Below are 21,601 nucleotides of genomic sequence, written 5' to 3' on the forward strand. Positions count from 1 at the left end.
GAGAGAGAGAGAGAGAGAGAGAGAGAGAGAGAGAGAGAGAGAGAGAGAGAGAGAGAGAGAGAGAGAGAGAGAGAGAGAGAGAGAGAGAGAGAGAGAGAGAGAGAGAGAGAGAAGAAGGAAAGAGAGGGAAGGAAGGAGAGAGTGAAAAGATTCCAACATTATGGGTTAAAGAAAAGACTGGAACAGGAGATCCCGCGTCATCCATCCAGCAGGGTGATGAAAACACGCCCTCACTGGTCCTAACGCTACCCCGCCTGCCGGGACTGGAGCGGGAGACAAACAAACCCCCAACATTGAAAGTCACTTCACAGTACAATAACAAGCATAGCTCTGCAAGATTTAAAAATAAGTAAGACCCATTAAACCGGAGTTAGTATGTTTAACTGAACATAACATTGGATGTCATGGAATTTTTTAGATGTACTAGTATTTCTGCAATATATGAAACCACGGAACAGTAACTTTGATGAGCAAATCATTTCTGTTGGTGTGTTACAGTTAACTGTATTTCGTATAGTACGATTTATAAATACAGGTCATTACATTACTATATACTATATTATTACAATACATTTTACTGTGAATAAAATTATTGTAATCCATCTTTGGTCAATTATGTTTAAACTTTGAACACATCCCATTGTTGAGTACGACTGTTTTATGGATTAGTCTACGTTTTGATCTCATTGTTGCAGAAAAGTACTCCAAAATATAAGCTTATGTAGGCGCTCATTGAAGCTTGCGACCCGACTGGCGGACCGGTAGGATAAGGAACTGCGGGGCACGTGTTTGAGCACACAGCCAGTGCCATGGTTACCGGGAACGCACCTCGGGGCGGTAGGAGAGTGAGTAACTGGCGCGAGAAAGCTTGAGTACACTGCCCTGGGGAAGTAAAGAGAGTGACACACACACGTATATATAACACACACACACCTACTCAAAGGGGCAGTCCCAAGTGTGCGCGATGCATTTGCTTCACATTCGGGGTCCATGTGGTGATTGCGGATCAGTGCTTGTGTTGACTGAGCTGGCCGTGGAAGGTCCTCGTCGTTCTCTTGTTTCACATAATGAATAGTGAACATCGACAGGCTTTTATCTAATCAATATATATATATTTTTTTTTTCATGACTCTAGACCGGTCGCCTCAGCAGAGCGCCGAGGTCTTTGTAATTACCGGACTGCGTGCTGGTGCAGTTCACACGTGAGTTGGAACTGTTCCACAGCGGGGACGCGCGTGCGCTCTTGCTTTTGTACAGACAGCTCGCAAAGTGGCTGTTCAGGAAACCAGATCATTCCGAAGTGCAGCACTACTGGACAACACTCTCTCGCCGTCACTACCGGAGTCGGGAGAACACTCACCACATCTCCTTGAACCTGTCTGCTGATCTTGGAATAGTTAACATTCCCGGGCCAAATACAATTCGAAAAGGATAGAAGTAATGGATGAAAGAATACCGCACCGGCAGGATAGACAATTTATGGATCACACAGATTTTCTTGGGTAAGCTGGACATGACGGTACATTTTTTCTCTGTTCATAAACTTTGTAGTCGATGTCGTGTTATGCCTGTTAATTATATGAATACTCATATTAATATTTTACCATGTTTGTATTCGCTGTAGGATGGAATACCCCTCTCTCTACATGTGTAAATCCAAACGTGGAATGAAGCGCGAGGACGGCAAGGTAGGCGCGCGGAACTTTTCTTGATCTGTGAAACTGGATGTAAATGACATGGGATTGATCCACCAAATCCATTTCTCTAATAACGTGTCACATTTTGTAACAACATTCACTTGGTGGACTTAACGCTGTCTCTCGTTATAGAAGTCTTACCGAACTTTGGTTTGTCTCCAACAGCAGGACGCTTACAAGTTGCCTCACCGCTTGATTGAGAAGAAGAGGAGAGACAGAATCAATGAATGTATTGGACAGCTGAAGGACTTGTTACCCGAACATCTGAAACTGACGGTAAGATACTGACCATATCCTTTTTTAACACTGATGTTAATCGTTTTGTAGGGTCTATTTCAATTTTGGACTGCTAATGCAAATGCCCTCTTCCCCCCTCAGACGCTGGGACATTTGGAGAAAGCGGTTGTCCTGGAGTTGACTTTGAAGCATTTAAATGCTTTGACGGCCGTCACCGAACAACAACACCAGAAGATTATTGCTCTGCAAAACGGTAAGCTGCGGATTCACTCTGTGTTAAGTTACTTTGGGTAACTTTTCTGAACTCGCTGTGTATAACGCTTGTTTGAAAATGATATGCAATGGCACCTTTATATGCTTATAAAGTTTATTTCGAGATATTGGCATTTGTAATGTAAAACGCATCGACTTTTCATCTGTGTATTCCAGGTGATCGGTCGACGAAGTCGTCCATTCACACTGATTTGGACGCTTTCCACTCGGGGTTCCAGGCATGTGCCAAAGAGGTGATGCAGTACCTAAACAAGGTAGAAAACTGGACGACGCGAGAGCAGAGATGTGCTCATCTCATCAATCATTTACACAAGGTCTCCGCGCAGTTTCAGCCTGCTGCACCGCTCCTCTCGCAGCTAGCGGCAGGGGAAGCGCAAGAGCGCGATATCCAGAAGGCTGACGGTCAAGCCAACTGCGTACCGGTCATACAGAGGACCCAGACCGGCGAACTTAACGAGACTGACACTGATACGGACAGTGGTTATGGGGGTGAGCCTGACAAGAACGAAAACAAACTTGACCAAGGATGTGAGCGCAGCAAAGCGCAAGCATCCAAGGCGGTAAAGATAAAACAGGAGTTTGGAGATGACCGCGCCGCCAAGAAGCCAAAGATGAACTGGGGAGGTGCAGTCGTGGCGGGGTCAGACGCCTCCACCAGACCCGACTTGGCCTTTATGAACTCTTTAATGGGAATAGCGGGTGGTATTGGACAACAGACGCCCTTTTGCATGCCTTTCTATTTCATCAACCCGTCAGCGGCAGCATCCTATATGCCTTTATTTGATAAAGGCAACCTAGAGAAATATGTATATCCAGCCGCAGCTGCGCTCACGTCCCCATTCCCATGGCTATACCCTGGGCTCCCGGCACACGCGGCGGCCGCCGCCGCTGCGTCTTTCCCCGGGTTATCCACGGAGAAGGGCTCCAGGTTTGGGTCCTCCTCCCACGCAAACGACTCTCCCTCCCACGACAGTGACGCTTCGAACGAGGCCGAGTCGGGCTCACCCGAGCAGAGAGAGGAGAGTCAGGATGGTGACGGCGAGGGGGATGACTCCCAAGACAACGACAACGATGGTACATAATCGGATGGATTTTGCAACCATTTTCTTGCTTGTAAAAACGGGCTAATTTATCTGCGTATTTTAATTTCATTTGCATTCTGCATAGGATTTTCTGTATTTTCGTATTCTTTCATATTTTATTTTTTATTGCAAGTAGTTTATAGGAAAACAAAGTTTCACAGTTGTACTTCTCATGTACCTTGGCTACAGGGAACGTTGTGACGTGTGCCTTTTGCACTTAATGCTAGATAAAACAATCTGAATGAAAATCGACAATGATTGACACTAACAAACACATATGTATTGTATGTAGGGCATATTATGCTTGAAATAGGTGTTTCTCCAATAATGATTATTTGAATGGCAATCAAAATGTGCGAAAAGATTGAAGGAGACAAATTGCTTCTAGTTTGACACCCCTATTGTCTCAATCAGTTGATAGTCACTGTCTGATGTTACAACTGACCTATAGGCCAAGGTGATCATTTATACCGCTGACTCTGTCTGTACAGCCAGTGATCTGCCTCTTATGTTGGCTATCCTTTGATCTGTTTCCACATATGCCTGCACTAAATGGGCCTATGTAATAAGTTCTTGAATAAGTAACTTCCATACCTCATTGCCCAGACCTGCAGAGCTGTCATATCCATCATACAAACTTCTCGTTAATGTAACCTTCTGGTTTGTTTTTGTATTTATGTTGTTTTATTTCTTTCCCAACGCTGATATGTTATAAACTTTTAAAAGGAAACATTTGGTATCGTTTTAGAAGTGTTGGATGTCGGGCAGTCATGTCTTTAATAGGTAAACACCTTTGCTCTGACTAAGCTGCCCCTCCGGTACTATAATATAGAAATCATAGCACCTTATAGATCTTTGATATTGAATGTAACTTACCTGTATTTTTCTGAACTACAGAGCTTTGTTTGTAAAATGACAAAAGTTCTAGTTATTTGCTCGTTGAGAGGTAAGTGCACTTGTTTTGGAGTCCATCACTGTTTCCTTTCCTTGTTTTGATTTGTTTGATCTCCCTGATTGAACAATGTATCTTACACGATTCAGGCTGGTTCAGTCACGAGCCAACATATGAAGTGTCATAAACACACTTTGACGCATACCCATGCCTGAACACAGAACCACTAACGAGGACACCTTGAGGACACTAGTACTGTGAAAAGTAGTTGTGATCCTTGTCTTGTAAGCTGTACATGCCATCCATTGGTTAAAATGTTTTCTAATGAATACGGTTCCGGCAAGTGTTTGTTTTGTCCTTATGCATTCCCTGTGAGTTCTTAGGAAGATCATTCTTAGTTACCAACCGTGCACCTAGTCTTTTTTAGCTTCTGTTCAGCTGTTCTTGCCTCAAATCGGCCATGTTTTCAGTTGTCGTGTACACGTGTCTGTGTAAATAGCTCTGTGAATATTCCATGAAATATACTGTATGTAGAAGTTGTAGAAGAAGAAGTCTATGGATTTTTTTAAAGAAATTTAACTGAGCAACTGTTGCAAATTTCATTATGCTTTACACATCTGCTGGTCTAAATTATTGCTGATGATGAGTTGTAAAATAAATATATATAAAAAAAGAAAAAAGATCCTTGTCCCAAAGTTATCCATGTTCTTTCAACTGACCTTTCATTGGACATACTTGTCCGTGCACTGGAATCCCTCAGACCCTCTGTAGTTTATTATGTAGTCTGAGTTAGATACGCCTCACCAAGAGAGAGAGAGAGAGAGGGGGGGGGGGTGGGGGGGATACAGGCCCTCGGGTCTGTAAGCTACTGTTCCTTTTGTTGTCAGTCCTTTGATCAGCTGAGCAGGAGTCACAGTGGTGGAATGTACAGTAAGCCAAGGCTTACGGCCAGATCACCCTCCTCTCACATGACTAAGGAGAATGATGAAGTGTTTTTACACTCTTTACAGGAAGTGGGGTCAGGAGGGGGGGGGGGGGGGGGGGTCAGGAGGCCCTTCCTTAACCTGACTGCCGCGTCAGTCAAGATCAGACCCACCTCCTCAAGACCCTTCTTGTCAAACTGGTCTGTCTCGCCACATACTTTGTCAACACATTATGTAAAGACGAGTCATGATGCCAATCACCAGAGACCCCTCCAGTCCAGCCAATCACCAAAGACCCCTTCAGTCCAGCAGAGCTGGTTCAGGAAGAGGTGGGTATTGGGAGTTCAGCTGGTGTCTGTGTTAGGGTTCTTCCTGCATGGCTCACTAATGTGGTGTGTAGAGACCTGAGGAGTAACCTCTACCTCCACTAGGAACCTTCTATTTAGCCAAATACCAAGAAAAAGGGTAGGTGGAGTCAGGTGGCTGAGCGGTGAGGGAATCGGGCTAGTAATCCGAAGGTTGCCAGTTCGATTCCCGGTCATGCAAACTGACGTTGTGTCCTTGGGCAAGGCACTTCACCTTACTTGCCTCGGGGGGAATGTCCCTGTACTTACTGTAAGTCGCTCTGGATAAGAGCGTCTGCTAAATGACTAAATGTAAAAAGGTTATTTGTGGAACCTAGAACCACCAGTTTACAGTTGCTAAATCATTGGTCTGAGTACTTCTTATCGTCACTAAAATGTACTCTTCAACCTTAGAGGGTTAACAACAGCCCAACATCGTAGTTATGTGTGACAGTGATACATCAATGAGTGAATACATGGGGGGTTAAGATTTTAATTATTCTCCCATTGAGCCATGCCAGTGCTTAGTCTGAAAGTGAATAACTATAGTGTAGAGTACAGGCTGTGAATGCTGGTCTAATAGCAACATCTAGTGGTGAAAGCTTGCTACGAGACAAACTTTTCTGTGCCATGTGTTAGAGACCATAGAAAAAAAAGATATGTTCAATACATGTTCGGAAATTGATTTATTTGATCATGCAATCCATGTCATATTATCAGCCATTTTATAGCCATACATCTCCATACAATCTGCTGTAAATTAAGGCAAAGAAACAAAAGCATGTTAGTCCAGTAGACGTCCGACATTTGTAAGAGTGCTCCAGACATATGCAGTATTTGTAAACACGGACCACAGCGATATGTCACCTCTTTAAAAACACACACGTGAAAACGTGGCCCACGAGCCATCGTCCACGGTGTGTCGTCAGGAGTGTGTTGGACGCTGCGGGACCTGGCACGCCACAGCAGGACGGGTCGATGATGCAGGGGGACCAAGCTGGTGAAGCTGAACAGGAAGTGAGGGCGTCCTCTCACGTGTCCGCATGAATATAAGGCACTTCATCGCATCCTTTCAATGGCTGAAGGAGAGCTCATCTGTCCACTTCAGTTCACGTCAGATCTCAAGGTAGGTGCTGTTTCAACCCAGCCACATTTGTACACACAACAGCACGACAGGTCCCTCATCACGTAAAAAAAGAAAAGAAAAAGAATGTGGAGTTTTGCTGCCATCTCCTCTTCTAGAGATCAGACGTGGGGCAGATCTGCTGCCCCCTGGTGGCCCGCATGCCAGCAAACATGGCTATGCGGGCAGAACATGCAGCACTTGACCCTCCCCTCTTTGGCTCCATATCGAAACAGATGAATAAGAGTAAACATTTGGCAAAAGTAACACAGTAATATTTACACACACACACACACACACACACACACGCACGCACGCACGCACGCACACACACACATTAAACCAAAGGGACAAGACCCAATCCTACTGGATCATTCTGCATATGACACTGCAGGGGATAAAAACATAGCCAACCTAACACTTTGCCAGATGTACTGTAAATAAAAGTATGTTAAGTGATGAACCATGTCAGTATATTTACAAGATGACCATTTCCAATTTTAATATATGCACTTTTGGAACAGACATTTAATCCAATCTACGCCTACTGTAGTAAGGAAACCGCTGGTTGAGTGTATGTCTGTGCATACTGCATAGTTATAGCACGCCTATGTGTGTGTGTAGCCCACTGTGATCTCTCTCACACACAGCTATGCCATATAAGACTGTTGTTCGGCACAGTTCATACATCCAGAATCCCCCCCTAACCTGACTCATCAAATACATCCTTCACAGATTAGAAAGTAAAACCCGACCTCGTCAAAACACAGATTCAAACAGCAAACATTTCCGTGCAAAAAGACTTCTTGACGAATCAACTAGCATAGAATTTAAAAGAGCATTCATGTCCGGTTTGGTGATGTGCTCCTGAATGAGCGGGATGTCGGACTGTTCCGTCTCTCCACGCTTTCTTTTTGCCAGAGAGAGCTATTCATGGCATCATTGCTCCAGATCTACCCCACCCCCTCTGAATCAGGTAATGATTCCACTTCCTCCCTCCCTCCCTCCTTCCTTCCTTCCTTCCTTCCTTCCTTCCTTCCTTCCTTCCTTCCTTCCCCTCCCTCCCTCCTCCCTCCCTCCCTCCCTCCCTCCCTCCCTCCCTCCCTCCTCCCTCCCTCCCTCCCTCCCTCCCTCCCTCCCTCCCTCCCGGAGCCTGCCTATGTGTAGTTCTCTGTGAGAGGGTTTGCATACAGAGGAGGCTTGGACTATAACGGCACACCAGTACTGACGGGGAGAAGTCAAGAGAGGAGACAGGGCCTAGGAGACAGGTGAAGGAGATAGGAGACAGGTAAGTGCTACTGAGGTATCCTGTCACTGTATAGACATCCCGTCAGCGGGGCTCCGTGGGGTGGTGCAGGGTACAGACCCCAGGGGGCGTGGAGCCCGACCCCATCCCTCAGACGTAGATGCCCTCTGGGTTGAGGCCGGAGGTGAGGGGGCTGTGAAGCCCACGCAGGTGACCAGGCATCAGGTGGGAGGAGACTGGACGCTTCAGGGAGCCGGAGAGAGGCACTAACTCTGAGAGAGAGAGACACACACAGAGAGACAGAGAGAGAAGGAGAGACAGAGAGAGAAGGAGAGAGAGAGAGAGGAGAGACAGAGAGAGAGAGAGAGAGAGAGAGACAGAGAGAGAGAGAGAGACAGAGAGACAGAGACAGAGAGAGAGAGACAGAGAGAGAGAGAGAAGGAGAGAGAGGGAGAGAGAGAGAGAAGGAGAGAGAGGGAGAGAGAAGGAGAGAGAGAAGGAGAGAGAGAGGAGAGACAGAGAGAGAGAGAGAGAGACAGAGAGAGAGAGAGAGACAGAGAGAGAGAGAGAGAGAGAGAAAAAGAGAGAGAGAGAGAGAGAAAAAAAGAGAGAGAGAAAAAGAGAGAGAGAAAAAGAGAGAGAGAAGGAGAGAGAGGGAGAGAGAAGGAGAGAGAGAGAGAGAAGGAGAGAGAGAGAGAAGGAGAGAGAAGGAGAGAGAGAAGGAGAGAGAGAAAGGGAAAGAGAGAAACAGAGAGAATGAGTTGTTATGATATGTTCGGTCTTTAAACGGTGTCCTTTTCTGCCCTTTGTGCAGTGCCAACAACCAACCACTAGGTGCCAGTCTCGGAACAAGCAGTGTTTGAGCCTGGCCAGTTAATCCAAATACAAAACAGTAAGGCCCAAGCTGATTCAACACAATGCACTGCTAGGTTATTGGAAGGACATGGAAATTAAACCTATTACTTAACATCATGGAACACAATCAGCATGAGGCCCAATATAAAGAGTTCATTTGTATGCGGTGATGTGATGTCATAGCAAAGCCAGCGGTCAAAGGGACTAACTGAAATTACTTTTGGAAAAGAGAACTGGAAATTATTTAGGTAGGTGCTGCCCTCCTGCATAGGTGGGGATGGTAAGGTATGTTAGTAATGATGATGATTATGTCAATGAACTTTATATCTCATCTTTATGAAGTTAGGGTGAAATCACCCAGCGAATCGTTTGCTTTGGTCTGACAGCCTGTATCGGGTTGTCACGGGCTGCACTGTTGGCTCAGATGTCTGTCAGCTCTGTCAGTCTCTACTGAGCAAGGCTCCATGTTCTGTGCTCCAGAGTCCATCACACAAACTGCTGAGCAGGGAGGGAGGGAGGGGAGGGGAGGGAGGGGAGGGGAGGGGAGGGAGGGAGGGGAGGGGAGGGAGGGAGGGAGGGAGGGGGAGGAGGGAGGGAGGGAGGGGAGGGGAGGGGAGGGGAGGGAGGAGGGGGAGGGGAGGGGAGGGGAGGGGAGGGGAGGGGAGGGGAGGGGAGGGGGAGGGAGGGAGGGAGGGAGGGGAGGGGAGGGTTCGGGGAGGGTTCGGGGAGGGAGGGAGGGGAGGGGAGGGGAGGGGAGGGTTCGGGGAGGGAGGGAGGGGAGGGGAGTGGAGGGGAGGAGGGGGAGGGGAGGGACGGAGGAGGGGAAGGATGAAAGGGAAGGGGGGCGAGAGCTGAGGTGACTGAGCGACGCTGGCTCGCCCGTATCCAGGCAGCTGTTGGCATGGTGACCATAAGTCACGGGAGGGGGCAGAACAAATACTCCCTCCCTCCCTCCTTCCCGTTAACCACCAGTGTACAGCTGAGTGACCCAAGGGCAGTGTCGATCTGAACGAAGTGTACGGCACCTCTCTATGCCCTCTTGTGGGGGTAGGAAGGTCAGAGTGCATACCTATGCCCTCTAGTGGGGTAGGAGGGTCAGAGTGCATACCTATGCCCGGACTGCTGCCCTGGCCTGGCAGGCTGCCCTGGCCTGGCAGGCTGCCCTCGTCCTCGCTGGGTTCAGCGGGCAGGACCGTGACCTTGGTCCCTGTCTGCTGGATGAACTGCTGCAGGTTCACCTGCCTCAGCTCCTTGGTCAGCTGCTCCAGCTCATACTGCAGGTCCTGGATGCCCCAGGGAGGCCACACACACACACACACACGAGAGGACAGACGGACAGATGGATTGGCAGGGCGCATGGCAGACAGAACAATACGGACAGACAGGGTTGGTCAGAGTTGGTCGGGGACCAGGGTAGACCCGCGTGCCCCAATTTGGGGTCAAATACTGTACAGTCCAGCACGTGTTCATGCGTTCGTCTGTCCATGCACGTGTGTGTGTATCTGTGTCTGTCCATAGGTTTGTGTGTGTGTGTGTCTCTGTGTGTGTGTGTGTCTCTGTGTGTGTGTGTATCTGTGTCTGTGTGCGTGTGTCTCTGTGCGTGTGTCTCTGTGTGTGTGTCTCTGTGTGTGTGTGTCTAGGGGTGTGTGTGCGTGCACCAGACCTGGAGTCTCTTCCCGCTCTGCCCCAGCGAGCGCTCCACGGCCCGGCAGCTGCTCTCCAGCTGGACCGCCTGCCTCTCCTGGGCCTTGACCTGCGTCCTGGCCCTGACCAGCTGGCCCCGGGCCTCGGCCTCGCTCACCCGCTGGGTCTCCTGGTGCTCCCGCTGCAGGCGCTCCTCCTCCAGCCCCGCCTCCACGTCCTGGAACCCCAGCCTGGTTAGCGAGCTACACCTGCTACACCACACAGCTGGGCTGCCACACCTGGACATGTACACCTGGCACAACGGCCAGTCCTGATCTGTGTACATCGAGGTGCGGCAACAATCCATTCAAGACAACAGGGCAGAGGGTGTGAGGTGAACTCACCAGGATGAGGGTCATCCTCTCCTCCAGCTCCAGCTCGCACCCCTGCAGACGCCCCCTCAGCTCCTCCAGCCTGTCCTCCAGCTGCCGCTCGCTCTCCAGCTCGATCTGGAGCTCGCTTGCCCAGAACTCCTCCTCCTCCATCTCCACCTCGTTCTTCCTCAGCCTCCTCTCCAGCCTCGCGATCTCCTCCGACAGACCCCCGCCTCCCCCTCCTCCTCCTCCTCCTCCCGCGTCCCCCCCTCCTCCTCCACCTCCCCTCCCCCCGCCCCGCGCCTGCAGTTCGGCCTCGTAGGCATCCAGCCTCTTCTCCAGCACCCCCAGCGTGTCCCTCTGCAGGCCCACCAGCCGGACCAGGTCCTCGGCCCTGCAGGCCCACGGGGACGGTGCCCCCCCTGCCCCCGCGTGGTGGGGCGTCCCCCCCCCCTCCGTTCCCCAGCAGCAGCCGCCGTTTGCCCTCGGCCTCCCCCGCCCCGCGGCCACCCCCGCCCAGGATGTCCCGCAGGCCCCTCGGCCCGCCCGTGAACGTCAGCGACTTGCGCCGGGGCTCGCGGCGGCGCAGGGAGCGCTCGTTGGGGTGGCGCAGCTTGGCGAGGGGCGGGAGGCTCTGCCGGTGGAGGCCGCGCTCCGGCGTCCTCAGGGGCGGGCCCTCGGAGGGCGGGCGCTCCGTCAGGGAGGGCCCGGTGCGGTGCAGGATGAGCTGGACGTCCCCGGCGTACTGGCCCCAGGTGTTCAGGGACGCCACAGGGCTCTCGTGAGGGGCCAGGTGACGCTCACTGTCTCGCCACTTCTCCACCAGAGTGTACCTCCCGGTGCGACCTGGAAGGATAGACGGCATACTATGATCAAGGTTTGATCTCTTTTTAATAGAGTTTCATCAGTTTCATCAGATTATTACTGTCAATTTCATAATCCTAGTAAAATGGGTAAAAACTTACAACCGCAGTAGAACCACCATACATACAAGGACATGTCAGTCAAAAGAAAAACATATGAATAAAGATTGGTAAAAAATATAAGAAAAAAAAGAAAAGGAATTGAATGTTACACGTATGTGGTAATTATAGAGTATTATAAGATTCTAAGAGCGTTCTGTTATAAATGGATGCCCAGGATCACAACAGAAGCAGAACTCTTCAGTACAGTCCAGAAAAGCCCTATGCGGGTCTGATGTCATCCAACGCCTCTGCACTGTAGCGTACAGTATGGGTCCCTGTATGGGGAGGGTGGAGGCAGGGGGTGGAGGCAGGGGGTGGAGGCAGGGGGTGGAGGAAGGGGGTGGAGGAAGGGGGTGGTTGGGCAGGGACGGCTGTTTTCCCTGCCTGGCAAGGGATAGAAGGATGAGTCAGACTTTCCCCCGACCACCCCCCCCCCCCCCAATCTGTGGGAAGTGATGTCAATACAGTCTGCTTCACTGCTCCTCTGCTTGCTGACACAGAAGAGAGAGGGGGGGGGGGGGGCTGCTGTTGAGGGGATACATGCATGTAGGAGAGTGGGATGATAAAGGGTTCTGGTCCCCTACAACTGTAACCAGCGTCTGACTAACACAACCACCCCAGCAGGGGGCTGATGAGCAGACAAGGTGGGGGGTTCCGCTGTCTCCCATTAGGCCTGCATTCAACGACAGACTTGTCGCTCGCTTGCCGAACCCCGCTGCTTTTAAATGGAGCTCTGATTGCAGGAGACTCCTTTAACACGCCACGTCAGACGACCGTGGAGTCGCATTGGGTTCCTGAGGTCAGAGGAGGGACACACGCTCTCTGGAGTGCAAGGCGGGTCCATGACCGTGGTCGTGTAGGGGGACATGTAGCTACAGAGCTGTGCCGTCAGAGCCACCCACCCACTCACAGTATGGCTCAGTGACTAACAAAAGTCCCACATCCAATATGGCATTGTAACACATCCAGAGCCAAGTGCGTGCGTCGAGGTCTGTTAGGGTTGAGGTTATCGGGGTTGGACCACTTACCTATGGCCTGGGCCAAAGCGATGACAACTTCCTGGCAGGTGGTTGCCTCGGTGACTCCACAGACGACCCTCTGGACTCCGTCCACCCAGACCTTCAGCTCCATGCTGGGCAGGGGCACGGTGCTGGGCAGGGGCACGGTTTGGTAGATCAGGGTGTGGTGGGGGTCGGGGGGGGGCAGGTTAGGTCGGGTCAGGTCAGGTCAGTCTGGTTCGGCTGTGATGGGATGGCATCATCCTTGGCACCGGCTGCAGGTTATGTTGCAGGGAACAAGGAGCAGCTGTGTCCTCTCTGGTGTTCGCTCCTCACTGAGGGAAAAAGAAGGCAGACAGAGGTGGTCACCAGGGGCGGAGAACGCGGATGCAGAACTTCCCAGGAACCTCCCAGGACCGGGTACAAGCTGTGTGACAAGCCCTCGCAGAGGACAGACTGGAAACACGGAACACCCTGGGCTTCGTCTGAAGCGCGCGCTCACATGGAGGATATGAGACGCCACCATTCACCAACAGGTCTGGACTCAAGTCTCAGAATACACCTACCAGACTGCACATACCAGACGAGATGGCCCTCCTTGGGTTTTCGAGGCTGTTGAGAAACGAGAGGACACCCCCACACAGTCGGGACCCAGGCCCATGCAGTCAGGCATAGCAGGACCAGCTGGCCCGGTCTCTGTGGTTCGGTTGCCATATCAATGGCGGGGGTAGGTGAATGGGGAGGGCAGGAAGGGTCTGACAGCGAGACGGGCCCCGGGCCAACTTCCTGTTTTTGTCCGGGAGGCTCACCAGGAAGCAGCGAGGAGAGAGGAGGAAGGTGGTGTGGGAGGAGGATGGAGCAAAAAGCAAAAAAAGAAAAGCGAAGGACAGGAAGAGCGAAAGCGAGAGAGAGAGAGAGAGAGAGAGAGAGAGAGAGAAGTGAGGGAGCAGGAAAGGAGTTGTAAAAAGCAGAGGGAACGTGTAAAACAAGCCTGCATGTAAACGACCCCCCCCCTCCCCTCCCAGCGCGCCCGCCCGCCCCAGTCACAGATGTAGCTGCTTTCCACACAGATTCAATGCAAATTGAGACATTTTACTGCTCAAATGTTTCTTCACACAAGCCCTCAGCCCATCCGAGGGACCGTGAACCAGATGGACTGTCCAGGAGAGAGAGCTTTATGTTTGCCTCAGAAGCTGACATAGTGTCCTCTACATTTAGCTCGACTGTTTACAATTCTGCACACAAAATGGCTTCCAAAAATGACCTTTAAAAGGCCTTTATATGGCTATAGCTGACAGCGTTAACAGATGTGCTATCGACAAAGACATCTTTCTAGCAAATCTAGGACAGGCACTGGACCAGCATTGTGAGATCACTTTTTTCTAATAATCTTTTGGTCCTGTTAGATCTGGAAAAGCGAACAAGACTGCTTTTGTGACCACGGCTGCCTTGTGGACAACATGCGGGAACTGCACGGCCTTGGCCCAGATTCCCCCGCCACCTCCCCCTACGCCACCTCCCCCTACGCCCCCGTCGGACAATGGGGGATGGACCACCCAACAGTGTGGAGCTGCAGAATCACTACGCAGCCACAGATTACCACTGCACAGCACCCTGAGAGAGAGAGAGAGAGAGAGAGAGAGAGAGAGAGAGTATAAAAGACTACCTGAAAGAGGGCATGAATGGCCTCTGTCCAGAGTTGGAACGCCCCTAGGGCCCTGACCTCCACACTGCAGTGCTGAGGTAACGTCCGGTTTTACCCCACCCCCACCCCTCGCATTCTCTACGCTGCGAGGCTGCCTCAGCGCAGGCAGAGGCAGCGAGGGGCCAGGAGGAACAACACACTCCTGCCAGATCCCATCAGGACGCCTCCAACAGAACGTTGAAAAGGACCACCTCTCTTTCTAGAATAAGGTTAAGGAATAGACCCCCCCCCCTCAGTGTGTCTGCGTGTGTGTGTGTGCCTGTGCATGTTCATGCGTGTGTCATAGTGTGTTTCTTTGTGTGTGTGTGTGTGTGTGTCACCGGTGTGCCTCGTGCCCTTCTCTATTTAAAGCTGGTTAGAAAGTGTTTTTGTCCTTGGTACAGATTGCCCTTACATGGCAGCGAGCGCTGAGCGAGACGGGTCTCACTCACACTCACACACACACAGCAGTTTCCAGTGACCCGTAACTCTGTCACCATTTCGGCTAGCACAGCTGGGATGTCCACAGCAGTGTGAAGAGAATGGTGGAGATCAACACATCAAGCAGATAGGATGATGACAGATCCACAGGACAGGAGGAAGGTCAGGAGCGGGGGGGGGGGGGGGTGATAATGTTACAGTAAATGAGGGGGAGGTGATAATGTTACAGTAAATGAGGAGGGGGTGATAATGTTACAGTAAATGAGGAGGTGATAATGTTACAGTAAATGAGGAGGAGGTGATAATGTTACAGTAAATGAGGAGGAGGTGATAATGTTACAGTAAATGAGGGGGAGGTGATCATGTTACAGTAAATGAGGAGGAGGTGATAATGTTACAGTAAATGAGGAGGGGGTGATAATGTTACAGTAAATGAGGGGGAGGTGATCATGTTACAGTAAATGAGGAGGAGGTGATAATGTTACAGTAAATGAGGAGGGGGTGATAATGTTACAGTAAATGAGGAGGAGGGTGATCATGTTACAGTAAATGAGGAGGAGGTGATAATGTTACAGTAAATGAGGAGGAGGTGATAATGTTACAGTAAATGAGGAGGAGGGTGATCATGTTACAGTAAATGAGGAGGGGGTGATAATGTTACAGTAAATGAGGAGGAGGGTGATCATGTTACAGTAAATGAGGAGGGGGTGATAATGTTACAGTAAATGAGGACCACACTATGCTGGGGGGGGGGGGTGAGTGTGATAATGTTACACTAAATAAGAACCACACCATCCTAGTCATACCTCAATAGTAACAGACTATATCAGCAGGGTAACACTGTGTTTGGGTTGAGGGTAGCACAGTAGCTGTGGGCAGGGTACCATCTCTTCCAGGCCTGCCAGCTCCCCGCATGTACCCTGCCGGTGCTAGCCCTGGGGCCATGCCCGTAGCCTAGGGTGATGCAAACATACACAGGCACACACTCACACACACACACAAGTTCACACACACACACGCAACTAGTATGCTAGTTGCGTGTGCAACTAGCACCTGGGACGGTGTCTGTTTGAGGATCTAGAACTTCCCACCTCCTGCAAAACGGAAACATCTCACATTCCACTCCAGGAAAGACAGACAGACACAGACACACTGTCAGACAGACAGGCAGACACAGACACACTGTCAGACAGACAGACAGACAGACACAGACACACTGTCAGACAGACAGGCAGACACAGACACACTGTCAGACAGACAGACAGACACAGACACACTGTCAGACAGACAGGCAGACACAGACACACTGTCAGACAGACAGACACAGACACACTGTCAGACAGACAGGCACAGACACACTGTCAGACAGACAGGCAGACACAGACACACTGTCAGACAGACAGGCAGACACAGACACACTGTCAGACAGACAGACACAGACACACTGTCAGACAGACAGACACACTGTCAGACAGACAGACACAGACACACTGTCAGACAGACAGACAGACAGACAGACAGGCAAGTCCCCTGTCTGTGTAACAACCCCTGGTACATGTGTCCGGTGAGATGCGTGAAGGGTTCTGATTGGCTGTTCAGCTGGCAGGCGTGGACCTCATGCCCTCCACTGACTGCTGTGGTAAACAAGCCACTGTAGGTGCCTCAGTCACCCACCACACACACACACACACACGAACGACATCCACACGCGTGGCAAACCTCCACATGGACAACACACACACACACATGCTGAGTAAGCAAACAAAACCACACACACCAGTAGATGAGGCAAGCTCAGGTGTCATTCTATCATATAACCTCTAAAAGGGAATTCATATCTACTATGCTAAATACCTAACATTGCCTTGGGGGGTGGGTGAGCTGACTTTAAGATAAAACTGTGTTGGTGCTGTATTGCATGGGACGTTGTGTTACTCCAACCTTGTTGCCAATGAAGTGAACCAGCATTGACAAATACAAATGATGCCAACAGGCAAAAAAAGGAATTCATTAGTCAGTGGCTAAGACGTTAAAAGTAGACTCCTGGGGGAACAACCAAACTATGATGAGGACAAAGACTAAGCAAGGAAACAGTACTGTTCCACAACTGCTTTCTCCATGAATAGACATGACTGCTTCTCTGTTCCCGGACAAGCTACAGGGCCTATTGTTCACCGTGGTGAAAAACATTCAACCTTTTTAGCAAAGCAGACAGGTCAAAACACAACAAAGTCACTCACATGTTATGAAAGTATCCTTCTACCCCCAAACAAGGGCCCACATCGACTCTACAGGAAGAAAGGGGGTGTTCTCTTTACAGACTACTTGACCACGGGGTTCCTGGCTTCAACTGATCTGTCTATTTCCAAATTAACTTTAATTCAAATTCCTCTTCCTGTCAGGGTTACACGTAATTACTGGCGGTTTATTCACTGCAGTGTAATTGGGAACAGCCGCCTGGAGAACTGGGTCCCTGTGTGCCTCCAGACACAGACACGGGGTGATGATGGCGGGGGTGCTGGTGGAGACTCTCCTGGAGGAACTGGCTGTGCTCTGGCATAGCCACCCTGGTGCCTGTGAGGGCCCTGGTGGGGCTGCACAACACCAACAGCCTGGTATGCGGCACCCTGGAGTGTGTGTGTGCTCGCGTGTGTGTGGGGGTGTGGAAGGGGGGAGGGGGGGGGCTCTGGATAGCGGAGGCCCAGACCACAAATATTTCCAGGCAGGCAAGATAGATGGACTGGCACTCAGGTAGGCAGAGAGGCAGGCAGAAAGACAGATGTACAAACAGCCAGGAAGGCAGGCATGCAGGCAGGCCGGCCAGCAGATAGGCAGGCAGGCAGGCAGGCCTCTGCAATGCCCTCTGCCAAGTTTGTGAGCTCTAGAGCCGAGCTCAGGCGATCTCCAAGGAACAGGCCTTGATCCTGCACCGTGGAAGCTGATAGCATCGACACTGGGCATTCCTGGCCTCTGAGCGTGCAATGGGCCGTGACTCCCAGATAAGGACGTCACACTCTCCCACACCCTCTGATCTCCAAGCTCCTTTTTACAGGAAGGCAAAACCTCTCTGCTTATTCAGCAAACTGCTCCTCCAAAAGACCTGAACAGACCTTCCCTCCAACACTGGTGCACGTTCACAGTGAGGGGCGATGAGCGTGTTGAAACCAACTAGGCTGTTGCCAAATCTTATAAGCAAGGTAACTAAAATGGTTGTCTGAGCAATCCTAGCAGGGCACCGGATCAAATACATTCCTGAACAGAGGAATGTCAGTCGTGTCGTGTTTGTCTGGTGTGTCATCACTGCCCCCCCCCCCAACCCCCACTATGGCAGCTAGCTTTCTATCCCATCAGACAAGCAGCTCGTTTAAATTTGCTTCTGCAGAATCTCAATACCTGCTGCCTTCAATACAATTCATTAGAAACCTAAAACAAAAAGTAAGGTTTTTGGTCACTGTCCAACACTCCAAAGCTCTGTCTTTATCGGAGGGGTTTGGGGGTGAAGGAAATGAGTCACTTAGGAAAGATGCTTTTCCTCAGGAAGACTGGATGAGTGTCTATCAAATGCCATATAAACCTCACACTGTACACAGAGAGTAACTTAGCTTTCATCCGGGTTTATTTCCTTTACACAAACATGTCAAGCACATTCAGCTCATCTACTCTTATCGATATTTCAAGTAATTAAACACAGTGACTGGCTCCGACGTTTAAGCGACTGTGTTAAGACACAGTACAGCCAGCATAAGCCCCCGCACCCGCACCAACAAACCTAAGTAGGATGAAGCATCCGTTCAAAACCACCCTGCCAAGAACTTGACGAGAATTTAAGCTACAGCACCAATCCTAAAATCTGAGTTTGAGACCTCATGGATTTAAACCTAAATCCAGTCACGCACCCTGCAGCACCCTCATAGTCACCACCACCCTCCTAGTCACCACCACCCTCATAGTCACCACCGCCCTCATAGTCACCACCACCCTCCTAGACACCAGAAACCACCACCCTCCCAGTCATCAAACACCCACCTTCCAGACACCACCTTCCCAAACATCAGACACCACCCTCCCAGTCACCACCACCCTCCTAGACACCAGAAACCACCACCCTCCCAGTCATCAAACACCCGCCTTCCAGACACCACCTTCCCAAACATCAGACACCACCCTCCCAGACACCACCACCCTCCTAGTCACCACCACCCTCCTACACACCACCACCCTCCTAGACACCACCACCATCCTAGACACCACCACCCTTCTAGTCACCACCACCCTCCTAGACACCACCACCCTCCTAGTCACCACCACCCTCCTAGACACCAGAAACCACCACCCTCCCAGTCATCAAACACCCACCTTCCAGACACCACCTTCCCAAACATCAGACACCACCCTCCCAGACACCACCACCCTCCTAGTCACCACCACCCTCCTACACACCACCACCCTCCTAGACACCACCACCATCCTAGACACCACCACCCTTCTAGACACCACCACCCTCCTAGTCACCACCACCCTCCTAGTCACCACCACCCTCCTAGACACCAGAAACCACCACCCTCCCAGTCATCAAACACCCACCTTCCAGACACCACCTTCCCAAACATCAGACACCACCCTCCCAGAAACCACCACCCTCCCAGTCATCAAACACCACCCTCCCAGACACCACCTTCCCAAACATCAGACACCACCCTCCCAGACACCACCACCCTCCCAGTCATCAAACACCACCCTCCCAGACACCACCTTCCCAAACATCAGACACCACCCTCCCAGACACCACCACCCTCCCAGTCATCAAACACCACCCTCCCAGACACCACCCTCCCAGTCATCAAACACCACCCTCCCAGACACCACCACCCTCCCAGTCATCAAACAGTCACCACCTCCCAGTCACCACCCTCCCAGACACCATCCTCAGCTCCAGTCGGCTCTCCTAGAAAGAGCCTCTGTCTTTCTGGTTCCTGCAGGCCTGGTTGTTATGTTTGACTCCAAAGCCCGCCCCCTCCCACTAAAGAGGGCAGCGCTGGCAGGAGCCCCAACATCTGGACGGCACGTTTTGCCAGCAATAATGCTGCCTTTGTTCCCCCCGCCATGTCCAGGCTATTCAGGGCAGGGCTTTGAAGCCCTGAGGCAGACACACCAGCACAGTGGGGCCCGGAGTTATCAACCACCTCAGATAAGAACAGAACTCTGGTCTAGGACCAGCTGTGGCCAAATATGTGACATGTTGAGAGGCTAGGGCCCGATCCTGGAACAGCACTCCTAAAGGCTTGGTGAATGATACTCCAGAACTCCGCTCCCAGGGTTCTGAGAGGATGCTAGTTGGTACCTAGATGGTACCTAGTTGGTACCTCGTTGGAATTGGTTGGAATATCCTGGCAGACTTTCACACCCATTTAAAAGAGCCAGACTTTTTAAAGTGAGAACAGCGGTGAGGTTACTAAATCCACACTATACAAAAGAAAGAACAGTAAACAAATTGATTTCAAGGTTTAGAATATTATTTGTTTAAGTGTTGCATAAGACATTCCTGGATATTCATTACTACATTTCCATTACTTGATGTAGTGATGTAATGTACTTGGCCACATGCTGATCTTTTACAAGAAAAAAATGTAGACTCCCACAGCTGCTTAGCGTGGTCCCTCAGACCTGATGGTGAGAGCCTGGGGACATTAGGAGGTAGGAATCTTAATTATTTCAAAACAAGGAAGATCTACAGGTCGCCTCCGTCTCACATAGCGGCAGCTCGGGCAGACCAACATTAACTTTAGTACACATCAGTCCACATTCCCAAAGGCTGATCTTCTGTTGTTTCTCAGTTCAAACTTGTGCTAGAAAGGAGTCCAACTAAAGATGTGGAAACACTTATATAATGACACAAGTCATTAAACAATGTCCATATCAAAGATAACACATTTTTATCAAACCATTTAAATAGGCCTTTTTAAAAGGCGAGGAAATCGTTTTTTCTATGATATTTTGCTGACCGGTGTTGATTTAAGTGTGTATAGGACTATCTCACTCGTTCAAAAGAGAACATATGAAAAGAAAGGTGTTCGGCCTACTTGATCTGTAATTATGTTGTTTTGTAAGTGTGAAGCAATCCGTAGCGAGCAAAGAAATAGGTTATGCAGAAGGAACTCCTATGCAGTTTTATAATAACGGTTCCGTTATCACGGTGTTCCAATTATTCTGGATCTGGATACCATCACAGCATTTCTACGTCAACATTGAAGAGAAAAAAAACAAGAATGTCTTACCGCTTTAACTACCGATAAAGCAACCGCGATCCAAGACACGAGGCTATAATCCAAACTGAAGTTCAGGTAAAATATTTGCTGTGGTGGCAAAGAATGAGCTCCAACGTCATTTCTGAGCACAATCCAATAAATCACATCCACGAACTGCGACAAAGTAACGGTAACACCAAAGAGCAACTGCGCCCACGGAAAATCAGGTCTAACGCTGAGCCCGTTGTCTGAAAGTTTGTAGCGGCGCTGTCTGTGCGCTAGTCCTTGCGGTCTGACTAGTAAGCTGCGGAAAATCACCCTCTACCCATTTCATTACTCCTGCTAGTAAATGCATTGCATCTGAACTGGGACACCGCAAGGCATTGTGGACCATTTTAAAGCTGCAACACCACCCACCAGAGACGGGGGTCTCTGAAGAACTCAAGAGCTTTGAAGTAGCCCGATAAACCATAGTATGATTTTAGCTCTGCGTGGAAGAAAGTGGTGCACACCTGTGTGTTGACATCGTTTCAATGTTAGAATGCACTGATGACTGACACAAGATGTGATCAAACTTAAGCTGTAAACTGATTCAAACG

The 21,601-nt window shown here is 50.2% G+C and overlaps 2 protein-coding genes across 2 annotated transcripts; one reads left to right on the top strand and one right to left on the bottom strand.

Moving 5' to 3' along the window:
• Positions 1–1,023: 1,023 nt before the first annotated feature.
• bhlhe41 (basic helix-loop-helix family, member e41) lies at positions 1,024–3,902 on the top strand. The gene is made up of 5 exons (XM_062461145.1): positions 1,024–1,502; positions 1,625–1,688; positions 1,863–1,973; positions 2,076–2,187; positions 2,364–3,902. Exons 1-5 carry the CDS (start codon positions 1,441–1,443, stop codon positions 3,287–3,289), a joined length of 1,275 nt encoding a protein of 424 aa, XP_062317129.1. The 5' UTR covers positions 1,024–1,440; the 3' UTR covers positions 3,290–3,902.
• A 3,835-nt stretch (positions 3,903–7,737) lies between these two features.
• LOC134020853 (ras association domain-containing protein 8) lies at positions 7,738–21,389 on the bottom strand. The gene is given in 7 exon segments (XM_062461147.1): positions 7,738–8,089; positions 9,781–9,955; positions 10,336–10,533; positions 10,700–11,119; positions 11,121–11,515; positions 12,663–12,967; positions 21,033–21,389. Coding segments are annotated over 6 exon segments (1,413 nt in total). The 5' UTR covers positions 12,766–12,967; positions 21,033–21,389; the 3' UTR covers positions 7,738–7,967.
• Between the last annotated feature and the right edge of the window lie 212 nt (positions 21,390–21,601).

Source organism: Osmerus eperlanus, chromosome 5 (genome assembly GCF_963692335.1).
Source record: "Osmerus eperlanus chromosome 5, fOsmEpe2.1, whole genome shotgun sequence".
NCBI lineage: Eukaryota > Metazoa > Chordata > Actinopteri > Osmeriformes > Osmeridae > Osmerus > Osmerus eperlanus.